The 15,564-nt window shown below is 37.8% G+C and overlaps 1 protein-coding gene across 12 annotated transcripts in view; it reads right to left on the bottom strand.

Annotated features, from left to right (window-relative positions):
* The window catches only part of Nme8 (NME/NM23 family member 8), a 67,750-nt gene that overhangs the window by 38,946 nt on the left and 13,240 nt on the right, over positions 1-15,564 (bottom strand). For 11 of the 12 annotated variants that reach the window (XR_005495310.1, XR_010058906.1, XM_017600636.3 and 8 more), the window contains 3 exons: positions 11,039-11,131; positions 8,238-8,455; positions 7,048-7,223 (listed from right to left, as the gene is read on the bottom strand). Coding sequence is in view for 10 of the 12 variants with exons in the window: in XM_017600636.3 (XP_017456125.1) it covers positions 7,048-7,223; positions 8,238-8,455; positions 11,039-11,131 (487 nt within the window). In the remaining 2 variants the exon portion in view is untranslated. Of the gene's footprint in view, positions 1-7,047; positions 7,224-8,237; positions 8,456-11,038; positions 11,132-12,834; positions 12,914-15,564 lie in introns of all 12 variants that reach the window. The other variant, XM_039095978.2, reaches the window with a different exon arrangement.

The raw sequence follows: 15,564 nt of genomic DNA, 5'->3' as shown, positions 1-15,564 counted from the left end.
CCTCCAAAAAAGATGACGGTCACAGAAGACCCTCCACCTGGAGCTTGCTTCAAATGTGGCAAAGCTGCCCATTGGGTTATAAAGTATTCTTCACCTTGACTGCTGACAGCACACTGTCCTAACTGTCACAAGCAGGACACGGGGAAGTTGATTGCCTTACTTTGCCTAAATAAGGTAGGGCAGTCTTGCCCAAGTTCCCACTTTACAAAAAACGTCTGTCAGATCTTCTGGGCCTGGAAGCTGAAGACAGATGTGCCCTTGATAAAGGCAACTGGGCTGACTGTCCAGGAGCCAATTAGTCTCTCTCTCTCTCTCTCTCTCTCTCTCTCTCTCTCTCTCTCTCTCTCTCTCTTTCTCTCTCTCGTTTTAGATTTGGAAACTGATTGCTCTGCACTTCCTGTTTACTCAGGTAAAATTTATCCTTCTCAGGTTTCTGATAGAGTTGATGGCCAGATTGTTAGAGTTTTACAGTTTTTCTTGCTACCAGATTTAAAAAAAGAAAAACTCACTTTTGAGATGTTAAGTTTATAAAGGTCGAAAGATGTAATAGCTTCAGTTGTAAGGATCTATAAAGTTTTAGGGTTTAAGAAAATGTTTTAAGGTTGGTAATGCAAGTTGTTAAGGTTAGAGGATGTGATCACCATTTAAATGGTGGTAAGAAAAATGATTTAAGATATATTAAAGGACTAAAATACTCCAGGTAGATACTGAAATATTTTTTACAGAGTTGCCAAGTACAGATGGACTAAACACTGTAAATAGAATTCTTACCTTGATAGTTCTCCTAATTATTCTTATTGTATATAACTTACTGTTGTTAGAGATAAAGCCATTTCTTGAACTAAAAGGGGGAGATGTTGGGGTAACCACAAATCCTGTATTTCCTGGCTATGCAATGAGTTGCTTGTCTTTTCAATGGCTATTTGGATCTGGCAACACCCAGTTAGCAGGATAAATGTCACTTCCTCACTGGCCTTTAAAAGAAAGCTGCCTGGGGGGGAAGGTGCCTTTTTCATAAAAATGATCTGGCAGCCAGAGTTGGGGCTGGAAGTTGAGGGAGAACTGCTCAGGTGGGGTGCTGAACACAGAGATGCAGGCAGGGGGAGGAGGCAGAAGGGAGATGTGGTGGAGCTGGAAGGAGGCAATGAGAACCAAGTGGAGAAATGGAGTAGAGAAGTCAGGTTAAATGAGAAACTAGCTGAGAGACTTCCCCAGTAAAAAGCAAACAGCTTTAAACTGTATCAATGTTTCCATGTCTTAATTAAACCTCAAGCTGGATCCCATAAAAGCCCGACAATAAGTTATGCAGTCACGCTTACAGTTAAATTAAAACGAGGCACTTAAAAGTCACACGGATTCTAAAAGAAAGAAGGAAAGAGGAAAAGACAATTCTAAATTGATAATGACATTGAATTTAAATGTCATAAGTACAGCAATTAAAAGACAGATGTTCAGACTCGATTTGGTTTTAATACTCTATATTCTGCTAATTACTGGTGAAGGGACCAAATGATAATAAAAATGATTGGCAAGCTGAGGTGGGAAATGTGGAGAAGGAGCTGTGAGGTCTCTGAGAGACTAGAGGAGATAAAAAGAAACAACAAGAAATGCTTTTAACATTTGCGTTATCGTGCTTGTCCCCTACCTCCGTCAGCCTTAGTGGACTCTTCTCAAGATCCGCATCCGTGTCATTCTTCTCAATACATGACACGGCCATTGATGCCTCTGAATCGGAGCACAGTGGTCACCAACACTAGACCTTCATAAGACTAGACCTCTAACATCTCCTTGAGGAGCAGAGAAGTCTAATAAAGCCCAGGAGGCCCGTGAGGTTCACAGAATACACGAGATAGCTCTGCTACAGGGGTCTATTGTAAGTAGTCAACAAATTCCGGGAGGAGACACTCTCTTGGTATAGCTACACAGGAGTTGCCTATTCTATAACTAATGCTCATGGGAGCCACCAATGCACCAAGACAGTCTTGGATATAAGCACTTATTCTGTCTGTACTCGCTCTATCAGAGACAAAGGGAAATAGAAAGCTTAGGAGAAGTCTTTCAGTAGGAGTGAATACTTGAGAACTTTGTATTGTTTTGTACATGTATACACATAAGAGATTAGGAAACACTAATTATAAAGTATAGGCATTGTATTGGGGGAGGGCAGAGACTAAGCAGTCTTACTCTGTAGCCCATGCTAGCCTTTACTTTATGGTAATCTTCTTGCCTTGGGTTCCAAAGTACTGGTATTTCTTGAGTTAGCTACTGCACCCAGGTCAAACAGAACAATGTTGAACTTATTACCACTGCTTTAAATGCTAGTTATAAGTGCTGTGTCTGAATATATTTGTGCACGGTGCTCACCGAAACATTCTTGCTGATATCTGAGATGGCCACAGAAACACTAGGTGGCAAGCATTCAGGAAAACTGAGTGCACCAAATTATCTCCAAAGGAAAATTCAGTCATTTTTAAATACGTCCAGAAAATTCTCTAAAACAGGTTTTTACAGGAAACCAATTTATAATAGACTTACCCAATCCAGGGAAAGGGTGGTCAAATAACTGTAGCCCACTCTCTCCACCCTTTCCCATGTAAGTGAAAAGTTATGTCTAAGAAAGACTTGGAATTTTTCTGTTCAGGAACTCAGGTCCAACAGAATTTAGTTTTCATTGGAAGGTAACCAAGTGATTCTTTTTCCAGAAGAAGAATAGATGCCCACTGCATGCAATGGCTCCCAGTTGAGAAATGCAGATATAAACTCCATTTAAAGAGTGTTTAGGGACACATAACTAAACTAAACCTAGCTAACTAAAGTAAAGAAAAGCTGAAGCATCTGTTTCATGAACAAGTATTAAACACAGCCCAGCTCCTGACCACATCAACAAAAACACAACTAGAAGCCTGATTGCCTCAGTCCCTACCAGTGATATATTTTGTCTGGCTTTTACTAAGAGTAAAGAAAATCAAAGTAAATGAGGAAGGAGGTGGGGATATATAAAGGGAAAAGAACAGGCATCTGAGGTGAACTGATTTTACACACACACACACACACACACACACATACACACACACACACACACACACACACACACACACACACACACACACACACAACACGGGACTTGAAAATATCAAAGGATCACCAGAATTGGTAGTTTTGCCACAAGCAAAGATGAACCAGTGAATAGATGATACATTAATAAGAACTCCCCAAACTGATATATGAGAAAAATATGAAGAAACTGAAGATAATATACAAGAAGTCTTGGATAATTATAAACCCATAATGGCAGTAATAGGAAAAAAAGAAAGAACTGGGGGCAGGGAGAAAAAATTATAATAGCTAAAAATTGTTTAATTAATTATTGCAAGTTGGAGAAAACAAAATATGATAAATTTCAAAATATTTACACCTATTCCTACTGTGTTCAAACATTATAAATTCTCATGGAAAGATCCAAAATAACTTATCTACAGAATAGGATAAGAACTACATCATTGTTCCCTCAGACACTATGCCGGCAAGAAAGGAGAGACTAAAATTCTTTTATTTTTTTTTTTTTTGGTTCTTTTTTTCAGAGCTGGGGACCGAACCCAGGGCCTTGCGCTTCCTAGGTAAGCGCTCTACCACTGAGCTAAATCCCCAGCCCCGAGACTAAAGTTCTTAAAATCATACACCTACCTAGAATCCTGAATCTGGTGGAATTAAAAGGCATCAATAGTAAAGGACAAATAAAAAAACATTCTCTGACAACACTCAGAGGTCATGTCTCATCAGAGATCAGACGTGGAGAGAATGATTGAAGAATTCTTTCAGGATGAAGGAAAACAACGTCTTAGAGATCTAAGTACATCTACATTGTGGAAGTGTGAGAGATGATACATAAGATACCTCTTTTACTTTTCAGGTTCTCGACTCAGTGTCACTATTCAGTACAGTGCGCTTATGCTGGATCGAAGTGGCAGACTGAACACACTGGCAATTGTCTGATATCTGAACTACCCATCAAAAGAATACTATTATTTCAAGGCTTGAGAATGGCTTGGCACTTGCTCCTCTTACAGCAAGTGACCAGGGTTCAGTGCCAGCACTGACCTGTTGAGTCACAATTGTCTGTGACTCCAGCAGTACCAGAAGATCTGATCCCCTTTTCTGGCCTTCATTGGCACCAGGCATACAGGTTGCGCACAAACAGACATGGAAGCAAAATTCTCACATACATATATTATGAATAAATTTAAATAGGTTGAAACACTACTTTTAACTTACTATGGACATCCTCTGTAACTCCCCTTTTTGTGTTACATTTTAATGATGGGGTAATTTTATAGAGGACTTTTATCTAAGAAGGTCTAAAGAGGCCAGAGAGAAAAAAAATAAAGTGTGGCTATTGGGGTTTTGCTCCATTCACCAAATGAATATATGTACATACAATATGTATATATGTATACATGACTGTCTGTCTATATGTATGCACATATATAAGTATGCATGTATACTTGTGAAATTGATGGTTGGGCCTGGCTCTGTGTGTGTGTGTGTGTGTGTGTGTGTGTGTGTGTGTGTGTGTGTATGACTTTCTTTCTTGTCTTTCTTGCAAGCCTCTTAAGAGTTAAAAAAAAGTTCAGAGGTTCTTGCCAAGCATTTTTGCCAGGCTTGGATAATTAAGTTTTGTTCTGTCAGCTATGCTGTCAAACACCCACCATTCTCAGCAAGGGGGATAGGCATCAGCTGCTATTAGCACAGATGCCCACCACCAATGCTACACTTGCTGACTTCCTCAGTGACCTGGAAGCTGGGCAGAGGCACTAAAGATCTTGTAAAATGATTAAATTAGAGCATTTTTAAATTATTTGTCACTAGATCACATTTGATATCTCCTCCTGTAACTAACATCAAAAAATCTAAAACATACACCATAAAGGAAGATATAGGCAGCATTAGTTTGTGTATCAAAAATGCTGAGCTAAATACACATTATAGGAAACCTTTAAGGGCATCAATAAGGTATTGTTGTGTATCCACTAGTCAGCTGAAAACTGACAATTCAAAGACTGACAAGCCATACAAGCTAAGAAGAATTCTTACTTGGTGATTGTGAAATAGAAAATAGTACCCCTACATTGAAACGCACTCTGGATGTTTCTTGCACAGTTAAGTACAACTTTACACATGATCCAGGAATCACATTCCCAGCTATTTACCTAGTCAAACTGAAAGCTTTTATCAATACAGGACCTTCTGTAATGTCTATGGCAGTTTATTCATGAAAATGAAAGAAACTGAAGCTGGAGAAAGTGTCCTTTAATAAATCACCTGATGAACTTCATTGGACTCTTACAACTGAATATTATTCAGCAAGAAAAAGCAATGAGCTATGGAGCTTCAAAAACATGAGGAATCCTAATGGGTATAAATGGAAGAAGTCAGTCAAAAGGCCACATGTTATATGATTTCAACAGCATCGTTATAGAAAGACTAAAAGGACAGTAAGGAGCCTAGATATGGCAGGGTATGTGCAACAAAGAGATGTATGGGAGCTTTCAGTTACGGGAGTCCATGCTGCCCTAATCTGCAATAGGAAAAACCATGTCATGCAATTGTCTCAACACTGGGGATGTTCAAAATCAAGAGTGAACCTTAACAAAAACTATGAACTTTCATTTAGGTATAGCAATAATATTACAGTGTTAAGCACAATATAACACAAGATGGTTACAAGAAAATGGGGGGGGGGACCCAGCTCTGCACATAAGAACTGTGAGGTAGGTCACTCGTTTGATAAAAATGTTCTAAAGCACGAAGTCTATTAATTTAAAAAACTGACACATTCATTATGGAAGATCCAAAAGTACAAATAAAATAAAAATAAAAGGCAATAAAACTTTCAAGGCCCCGTTGATTTCCCTAACAAATCTCAGAAAGCATTTGGGAGATATTCCAAGTGATTAACATCCTACTTCTTCAATAAAACATGGGAGGAAAGACTATTTTTTCCTTGTTTTATGAGTCCTGTATCATTTTGACACCCAAACCAGATGATTATAAAGGAAAGCACAAATGCTCTTCAAAAATTAATCTGCCATATTATCAAATACAGAAAAATATGTAATTGCTGTAGACAAAGAATAAACTGTTTACAAAGTGACAAAACTCATTTACAATAAGACAGATTTAATCCCCAGCAGTGCAAATTAAAATAAAGATATACGCATTCACAACAACAAAGATAATTTGCCTTAAGCTACATAATGCATGGAGATTTCCTTAATACGAGAAAGCACATCAAGAGTTAACATTGCACCTAACCTTTTGCTTTAAGATATGGTGTGTCACTACGGTACAACATCAGCCCCTAATAAACACCACATAGATGTGTCAGCTTGTTTAAGGAGGAAAGCTGAGGAGTCAAGGCACACAGATGGAAAGTGGGAGTTGCATATCTCCAAGGCAGATGGCATGCACTATCAACGATTCTCAATCCTGTTCAGGGAATTTGACAATCAGATGACTAAGTAGATGGATGAATGAATAAATGATGCTATGTAAAACCTTCATTCTCACTCTGGAGAATTTATCTCTGCTGTGTGATGATGGGATGGGGTTTTAAATGACCAGCATTTAGGGATAGGACTTGGGGTTGTATCTCAGTGTCAGTGTGCTTACAGACAAGTGAGAGCTTGGGCACTGTCCCCAGTACTGAAAAACAAATAAACAAATAAAAACTAATACTCCGAGTTCGAGGCACTCTATGTATGCTTTCTGATTTTTATAAATTAAATAGACCAGTACCAAACCTTATTAAAGTCACACTAGTTATCTGGCTCTCCCAGAGCTCTGTGTCAAGGCACTGTAGACAGTAGTTGCCCTTTCTCCTTGTGTCCTGTAAGGCATTGACAGTGCTGAGACAGATTCCAGCAAAGTCGGAGGTTAGACAATGCTTTGTAAATTCTTCATATAAATATTTCTTATATTATTGAGAAAGTGATGAATCAATATTCAGATCCTACCCTCCAAGTTCTTATTTTGTGCTTCACTTCCTACCTTTCTCTTCCTCACAGACTTCTGGATACAGTAATCCTAGTGTCCTTTGTACATTCGTGCTTTTCATGGTTTTAAAATCAGGGAATAATATGTCAATGAACTTGGACACCTTAACCGCATCATCCTCGACATGACAGTAATCAGACATATGTTGTCGGTCCATATACTCTTGCAAACTGTTGAAACCCAAAGTATAAGCTAAGATTATTATGAGCTAAGGTGCAAGAGCTATGTATGAAAATTTTATGCTAATGAATGACTTAGAATTTAATAACATAATACAACACTTCTTTCTGCACACACATTATCACTCTGAATGTGACTCCTACTGTTTCCAAAGCCCTCGGGCATCCACTGAATTCTCTTTTCTCTTGCTCTACCCTGATTTAAAACTTGAAACTAAATGACATTATAACCTTGCACAGGAGGAGAACATTTGAGTAGCATGCACAAATGGGTCCTTGGCCAGCAATACAACAGCAAAACAAAGTTTAAAGTTATCTGCTACCTAAAAAACATGCAGTAACCAGAAACCACAAGAAAATTCCACAGTTCATATGGAAAGGGGAAATATCTTGGGCATCCCAGACAGACAATAGCACTGGGACACAAAGCAGTAGCAGACTTAGGCACAAAGCCTTCAGGCTCAAATATCATAATGGCTTCTTCCTCACTAGACTCCTTCAGGTGTGCTCTATAAGACTTTTGTATCAAACTCTAGCTCTTAGTCTTTAGAAATGTAAAAGTCACAACAGTATTACACAAAGCCAACATTCTGAAGACTTCTTGACAATTTTGAAATATTTAAAAATGAGTTACTTAAATATATATTTTATACCAGTAAATATCTTAACTAAATAAGAGAGCCTAGCAGACAAAGGAAATGGTTGGTGCTGGAGAATGGGCAGGGCTGGCTGAGGCAGTGCATGGTTCTGATACACTCCCTAAGCCTGAGAGAATGAGGCCAGGTTGGGTGCCAGGTTTAGAAAGTAAGCAAGGGAGTTATGCCCTTTCTAATTTTCTTGTCATAAACATTCAAGGATATTCCCCATTTTCTCCATACATAATATTCTACGTTGACCAAAAGGAAACTTGTACCTATAGAAAAACATTAGGTTTTGAGACATCTGGGCATCATATGCCATCACCTAGTGACACATTATATGTGATAAAGGGCTGGTCTTAGCTACCTGTCCCGTTTCTTCTTTACCAGCATAGGTGCAAACCTAACGTGAGGCTCTTCCAAAGGGTCAGGTTCTTCTACTACTTCTTCTTCTTCTTCTTCTTCTTCATCATCAGACTGAGGGAGAGCTTCCTCCTCAATAACCTCTGTGTCTTCTCCTTGAGATATAATGAGCACACAGCTTAGGCGGTTTGTCATAGAATATACAAACTCTTCAAAGTCAGGCTACAAAAGAAAATGAGAAACTCTCCCTCAGGCTCCTGATACAATTGCATTACAATAACACCCACTGTGAAAAACAAAAACCAACCAACTAGACAAAGCAAAACACAGTGAAATCTTTCCTTTTGTGGTCATCAAACTGTCCATATAAAGTATCTCCTTGCAAGGACATTTTTGCACAGTAGGCATTTACTTCCAGCAGAAAGTGATTTTAAATACAGTGTAGCACAACTATTTTCCAACCACTAGGATGTTGCCAGTTCATGTAAAGGGTCTTCATCAGCCAATATACTCTTGGATGTGAGGTCTTACACTACATTGTGGTCCAGGGGCCCCAAACTTAAAGAAATCTGACTCTCCCAGCTGCTGTCATTGCTAATAGCTCCTTAACTAAAGGTGGGACTGTGTACCCTCCTCCTATCTTCATGCTCAAACTTTGTCTGGCTTCAGCCTGAGCAGGTCTTATGCATTGTGTCACAATTAAACATGGTGGAATTTTCCCCCTCTTCTCTTTTGTTTTTTTCTTTTGTTTTGTTTTTTCATTTTTTTCTTTCTCTTCCTCTTCTTCTTGTTCTTCTTCTTGTTCTTCTTCTTGTTCTTCTTGTTCTTGTTCTTGTTCTTCTTCTTCTTCTTCTTCTTCCTCTTCTTCTTCTTCTTCTTCATCTTTGTCTTTTTAAAGAGGACACAAAATTGGGTGGGTAGGGAAGTAGGGGTAAGCAGTTGGGAGGAAGGAAGGAAATGATCAAATATATTGTACAAAATCCTCAAGAAATTAACACACACGACACACAAAGAAAGGAGAGACAGAGACAGACAGACAGAGGTAAATGGAGACAGGGAGGGCATTTTTGTGTGTGTGTATGTGCAATCCCAAAGTTTCTAATTCAGTAATTGTTACAGTTGGATCCAATATTTCTCTCAGTGGCCATGTATTAAATGCTTGCTCCCCAGCATGTGATTGCTACCAAAAGCAATGAAACACTTAAGTGGAAGGCTGTACAATCACTGGGTATTACCCTGAAACAGTATCAGGACCCTGACATCTCCTTCTACCACATTTTTTCATGGCTCCAGGAAGTAAGCAGCTTTAGTTCACCATGATCTCCTGAATATGATATTCTGTCTCAGCACAGACATCAAGTTATGGCTCCAGGCCACTATGGAATGAAATGTCTCAGATCATGAACCAAAATGAAGCCCTCCTTCTTTTCAGTTGGTATATTTGAACACAGTGATAGAAATCTGGTGAATACAACAATTTCTGGAAACATAGGTGCATAGGTTGGTGTTTCATAAAATTACACACATATTGGTGACACAACTGGCAAAATTCTACACACACAGAGAGACAGGCACACACACAGACAAACACACACAGAAACACATACACACATACACACATAAATACACAGACACACACATACACAGACAGACAGTCACACACATACATACACACAGACACAGATACACACATATACACACACAGATAGAAACACACATATACATACACACACACATACACATATACATATGGAAGTTAGGAGAACTAGAGCACTAGGTCAGTTTAAAAGGGCTGACTAGTAGAATATTCCTTATGGGTAACATACTCTGCACTCCCTAACAATATTTCTGGATATGGCTACTGAGCACCTGAAATGTTCATAGTGTAAATAAGACTCCAAGTTTTAAGTGTGATTTAGTTTGAATGAATTTAAATTCAAATAGCCACATGTATTTACGACCCACAATATTGAGTGGGTTTTTTTTTTTTAAGATAAGTCTTCTGAGGGGCTGGAGAGATGGCTCAGCGGTTAAGAGCACTGACTGCTCTTCCGGAGGTCCTGAGTTCAAATCCCAGCACCCACACGGTGGCTCACAACCATCTGTAATGAGACCTGATGCACTCTTCTGGTGTGTCTGAAGATAGCTACAGTGTATTCACATATAATAAATAAATAAGTAAAAAAAAAAGATAAGTCTTCTGATTTCCAAGTCACACACCCACTTTAAAATTTTTTGAAACATACCCTGTTCTTCCAGGAAGAAAACTTGCTGGAGTGCAGCCTTAGAGAAATGATTCAGATAAAGAGTGGGTTCCAGAATCCCTACATACAAGATGTACATACATACTCCCTAGATAGCCATAGTTTTAAAACTTCAAATATTTCACAATATTTTTATTAGAGTGGGCTGCCTCAAATTTTGAAATGTTACCATAAAAGGATGAGGGAAATAAAAGCACAATTCCAAAAGCCCCTATCTATATAGCCAAGGCTGAAATTGATAGGTGATGACTGACTATTCACTTCCGGACAACATGCCAGAAAGGAGTCTTCAACAAAACAAACCATTGAAATCTTGCCTGGATGTTACTGTTTCTACTGGAGATGTCCCCGGAGATGCCATCTTTGGCATCATCAATTTGTGGACATCTTCAAAACACCAAAATTTATTCAGTTGGCTAGAATTATCAGTTTTCTACTCTATAATGGAAATCTGAATTTATAGCAATCAGTTGTGTGTGTGTGTGTGTGTGTGTGTGTGTGTGTAAATATGTACACAGTGGATTTTTAAATGCCTTCTTACCTCATCTATCATATGATTGTAGAATTCCCTCGCTACCTCTTCGGGGAGAAGCATGTTTTCCTGTATTTCTATGATAAATCCTTCTTTGGTTATCTTCGATTCAAGTCAGATCAGAAGCAAACATGACAAAGGAAAACATGTAAAACAAATTAGAGCTATTTTCTTATGAACTTACTAAACTACCTAGATTTTAATATCTTCAGGTAAAGGCCAGAAGAAAATTCACATGATTTGAAATGACTCAGAAATGCATAAAAAGTATCCTTTGATACTCCCTAGATGTCCATATTTTCAAAACTTCAAAGATTTCACAATATTTTTATTAGAGTAGAGTGCCTCAACATTTTTAATGCTAACATAAAAGAATGAAGAAAATAAAAGTACCACTCCAAAAAGCCATATATATATTCATATATATGAATATATTAAAGTATATGTACAATTTCTGAAGTATCTATAAGGAATACTTCTTAACTATGCTCAAAAGTATTTTAGCTTCATTTGTTCCTATGTTTCCATTTTTGAAGGTTCACTCAAGTTGAAACACTAAATTCCATAATGCATTGTCTCCAGGAAACACACCTTACCAGTAAAGACATTTACAGATTGAAAATCAAATGATAAGAAATGATCTATCATGTAAGCAGAAATTTTAAACAGCTTCACCGAGCAATCTAGATATCTGATAAGGTATATGTCAAATCAAAATTAGTCAGAATAGATTTCTTAAAGACATTACAAATCTAATATGGGAATGATTTAACAAGAATATATGCCAACAATAAATATATATGTTTCAAATGCTCAGCCACAAACATTATGGAGCACACACTAAGGGAGTTCAAAGTCAGTTTGAACATGATTTAAGTGACTTTAGCACCCCACTTTCAATTTCAGATTCCTCATCTGAACTGAAATTCAACAACGTAATCTCAAAGTAAACATGTATGTAACAAACGGATATAGAGTATTCCATTTGAAGATACAAAACACATTACTTTCAGCAGTTCATGGAACTGTATCTAAATAGAACACATTCTAAGTCATAAATCAAGACTTAGAAAACAATAAAAAAGCAGCTCTCTGTATTTTTTCTGATTCTGGTCCCATTATAATAAAAACCCATAGTATGAAAACTACATAAATTCATTGAGATTGAACACTATACCCTTGGGTGTAGTGAGTCATTGAAGGAACCAAATAAGGAATTTGAAAGTCTCTGGAAACTAGTGATGATGAAATCAAAATGTGCCAAGTTTCTTGAGCTACAGCTAGGACAGCTGTACGAGGAAACTTTGTAGCTATGAATTTATACATGGCAAGGGTCCGATACAGGAAGACAAAGAAGTATTTGAGAATTTTCAAGAAAATAACTCACAGTTGTACCTCAAGCACAATCTCAGTGTTAGTAAGAAATAATAATGATCAGGTTAGATATTGTTTAATTAAAGACTAAAACAATATTACACAGAGACAATCAAAAATTCAGTTCTTTGGTAAAATAAGATGGGAAAACCTCTTGTTAAAATAAGTAAGAGAAAGAAGACCTAAATTAGTAAATAAAAAATGATAATGTGGAAATTTAATACAGAGGAAGATTAGTAAGTACTTTGAAAATTTATGTTTCACAAAAGGGGGAAATCCAGGAAAAATTATAATTTTTTATGTATGTGTGGTGGTATGAATATGCTTGGCCCAGAGAGTGGCACTATTAAGAGATGTGGCCTTTGGAAGGAAGTGTGTCACTGTCGGGGTGGGCTTTGTAGACCTCCTCCCATCTGCTGTCTTCTGCTTACCTTTGGAACAAGATGTAGAACTCTTAGGTCCTCCAGCCCCATGCTTCCTGCCTTAATGATAATGAGTGAACCTCTGAACCTGTAAGCCAGCCACAATTAAATGTTGTACTTATAAGAGTTGCCTTGGTCAGGTGTCTATTCATAGCAATGGAAATCCTAACTAAGGTAGTATGTATTACCTGCAAAATTCTAATCACGAAGACACAAACAACTTAGATGGATCTATAAGTCAGTATGGTTGAAGCAAGAATACACAAACCTCTCAAAAATACAAGTTCACATCCAGATGAATTCACTGTTAAATTCTTCCAAACCTTTAAAGAAGAGCAAATACTAATGTTCCTCAAACTATCCCTTAAAATATAAAAGGAAGGAGTTATTAGTAAAATCACTCTCTGAAGTCTGCATCACCCTGATACAAAAGCAGGACACAGCATAGAAACAAGCCCACATATCAATTTCCCCAGTGAAAATAAACAAAAAAATGCTTAATCAAAGTCTTTCAAACAGAATTAAAAAATACTTTATGGAAACATACATCAAGATCAAATTGATTTCACTGGAGTTTTATTTTATGGACACAAATCTATAAGTGTATTTCAACACATAAATAAAATAAAAACTAGACATGATCATTTCAATCAGAACAGAAAAGGTTTTGAAAAAGTTGAAAATCTTTCAGGAAGAAAAGCTCTGAAGAAACTAGAGATTGAAGTAGCACATCCAAGCATAATAAGGACTGTGGCTGATGAGCCTACAGCCAACAGTATAACAGTATGGCAGCCATAGAAAGAGTACAAACATCTCCTCTAAACTCTGGAATAATACAAGAGTATCCATTATCTTTACTCCACGTAGTGCTAGACATCTAACACTAGAAATCTCACATCAAATAAGAGGACATGAGAAAGAGACGAAAGAAATACCAATAGGAAGGGAGTCATGTAAATAACATGACCCTATCCTTAAACAACCTCCTCTACTCTACCAGAAAATTAAGATCTGACAAACTTCAGCAAAGACATACTGTGCAGAATAAACATAAAAATCGGTAGTGTTGCTATACACTAATGACAAACATGCCCAAAAATCAGGGCAAATATTGTTGGGACCACCTTTTTTCACATTGTATGAAAAATTTGTCTCTGTATTTTTAATTGTTGATTCTGTAGTGGCAGAGAGCTTTGTGCCAGGAGGATTTTGATGTTATTTCTATGGCCCAATCACTGGGTATTCTATTTTGTAAATATTCATACTTCCTCTTCTGCTTAAGGCAATTCAGAGATGTATCAGAGGTTGCCTTGCTGCTGATCAGCTGTAATAAAATGCTGATGGCAGAGTAGCCTGGGAAGAAAGTAAGGGAGACTTATGGGCAGAGAGAGTGATGCAGAGGAAGCAAGCAGATGTGAAAGACTTGAAGCAGACACGGAAGGGAAGGGAGACTAGAGTGGAGCAGAGAGGTAAAGAGCTAACCACATGACAGAAAAATTAAGGTAAGTTTAGATAGACTAGCTGTGAGTTTGCCCCAGTGAAAGTTCTAAAACTTTAAATTATATAAAAGTCGTTGTGTCTTATTGAACCGTGATGGGATCCATGAAAGTCTCACAGTAATTTGGCACACCAAAGTGTGGCATGAAATCCAAGCTTAGGCACTAGATTCAGGCCTTAGGCCAAAAGTTCCAGACATGGGAGACAGATGAGAGGACCCAGGTACAGTAGCAGTTGTGGATGGTTTCCTAGAGACTTCACCCTGAGTGGACTTCAAAGCAGCTTTGTCCACCGCTGGCAGCCAGCTAGCTGCAGTCCGGGGCTGGAGCTACGGTCCTTCAGACACCACAGTCTCTGTCTCAGGGGGTTGGTTGCAGTATGCTGCCTACAGAAGTGCTTGCTACTATCTTGTAGAGCCAAAGGTGGCCAGTGGGGACCTGAAGCAGGATCTAGATGTCAGAAGCAAGGAGTACCTTCCTGGAACTCATAGCATCCCTGGCAAATGCTAGCAGACTTCTGAACTGGTAATGTATGCACAAACGTGCAGTTAGCAGAGGACAGAGTTTAGAGACACTTAGATATGGAAATAAATATTATGTGTATGGACACTGAAGAAAGGAAAGAAACTGACTATAAATAGTAATCAAATATATTTAAATTTAAATAAGGTGAAGTCTCTGAAGAAAGGAGAGAGTTACAGAAATTAAAGAAGAAAATATTTTTTGTGTTAAAATATGGAAAACACGAAGGCAGAAGGCATTTGGACCTCATATAGTTTTGACTATCAGCCTGGAAATAATTATAATTTGTTGAGGAATAGTTATAGTTTTCTATATCTTCTCTAAGATCAAAATAAAGCAGACTCAGAAAAGGAGAGGACTAAAAGATGGAATGCTAAATTAAAGGCAATAGAACAAAAATTATAGAATCTTTAAGTAAGGTTTTCTCAATCTATGTCAATCCAATCTAAAGCCCATACCTCCACCTTGGGGAAAGATTGTAGGACAGCCGTCTAGGCCCATTAGAAAACATACAATGATTTTTTTCCAACTATAATAATAGAATAGCTCCAGGTGAGAGGAAATCCACAAGGTTATGAAGAATTTGGGTGAAAGTCTATAATAGTGCTAGATCTAAAAAGATTTAAAGAAGAAATGATGGCCTATGTCATACATTTCCTTATGTGAAGCAAATTCTTAATATCTAGGTCAGGCAAACACATATAATTCCAAAAGATTGGAA

Source organism: Rattus norvegicus, chromosome 17 (genome assembly GCF_036323735.1).
Source record: "Rattus norvegicus strain BN/NHsdMcwi chromosome 17, GRCr8, whole genome shotgun sequence".
Lineage (NCBI taxonomy): Eukaryota > Metazoa > Chordata > Mammalia > Rodentia > Muridae > Rattus > Rattus norvegicus.
This window is presented reverse-complemented; position numbering and strand designations above follow the sequence as displayed.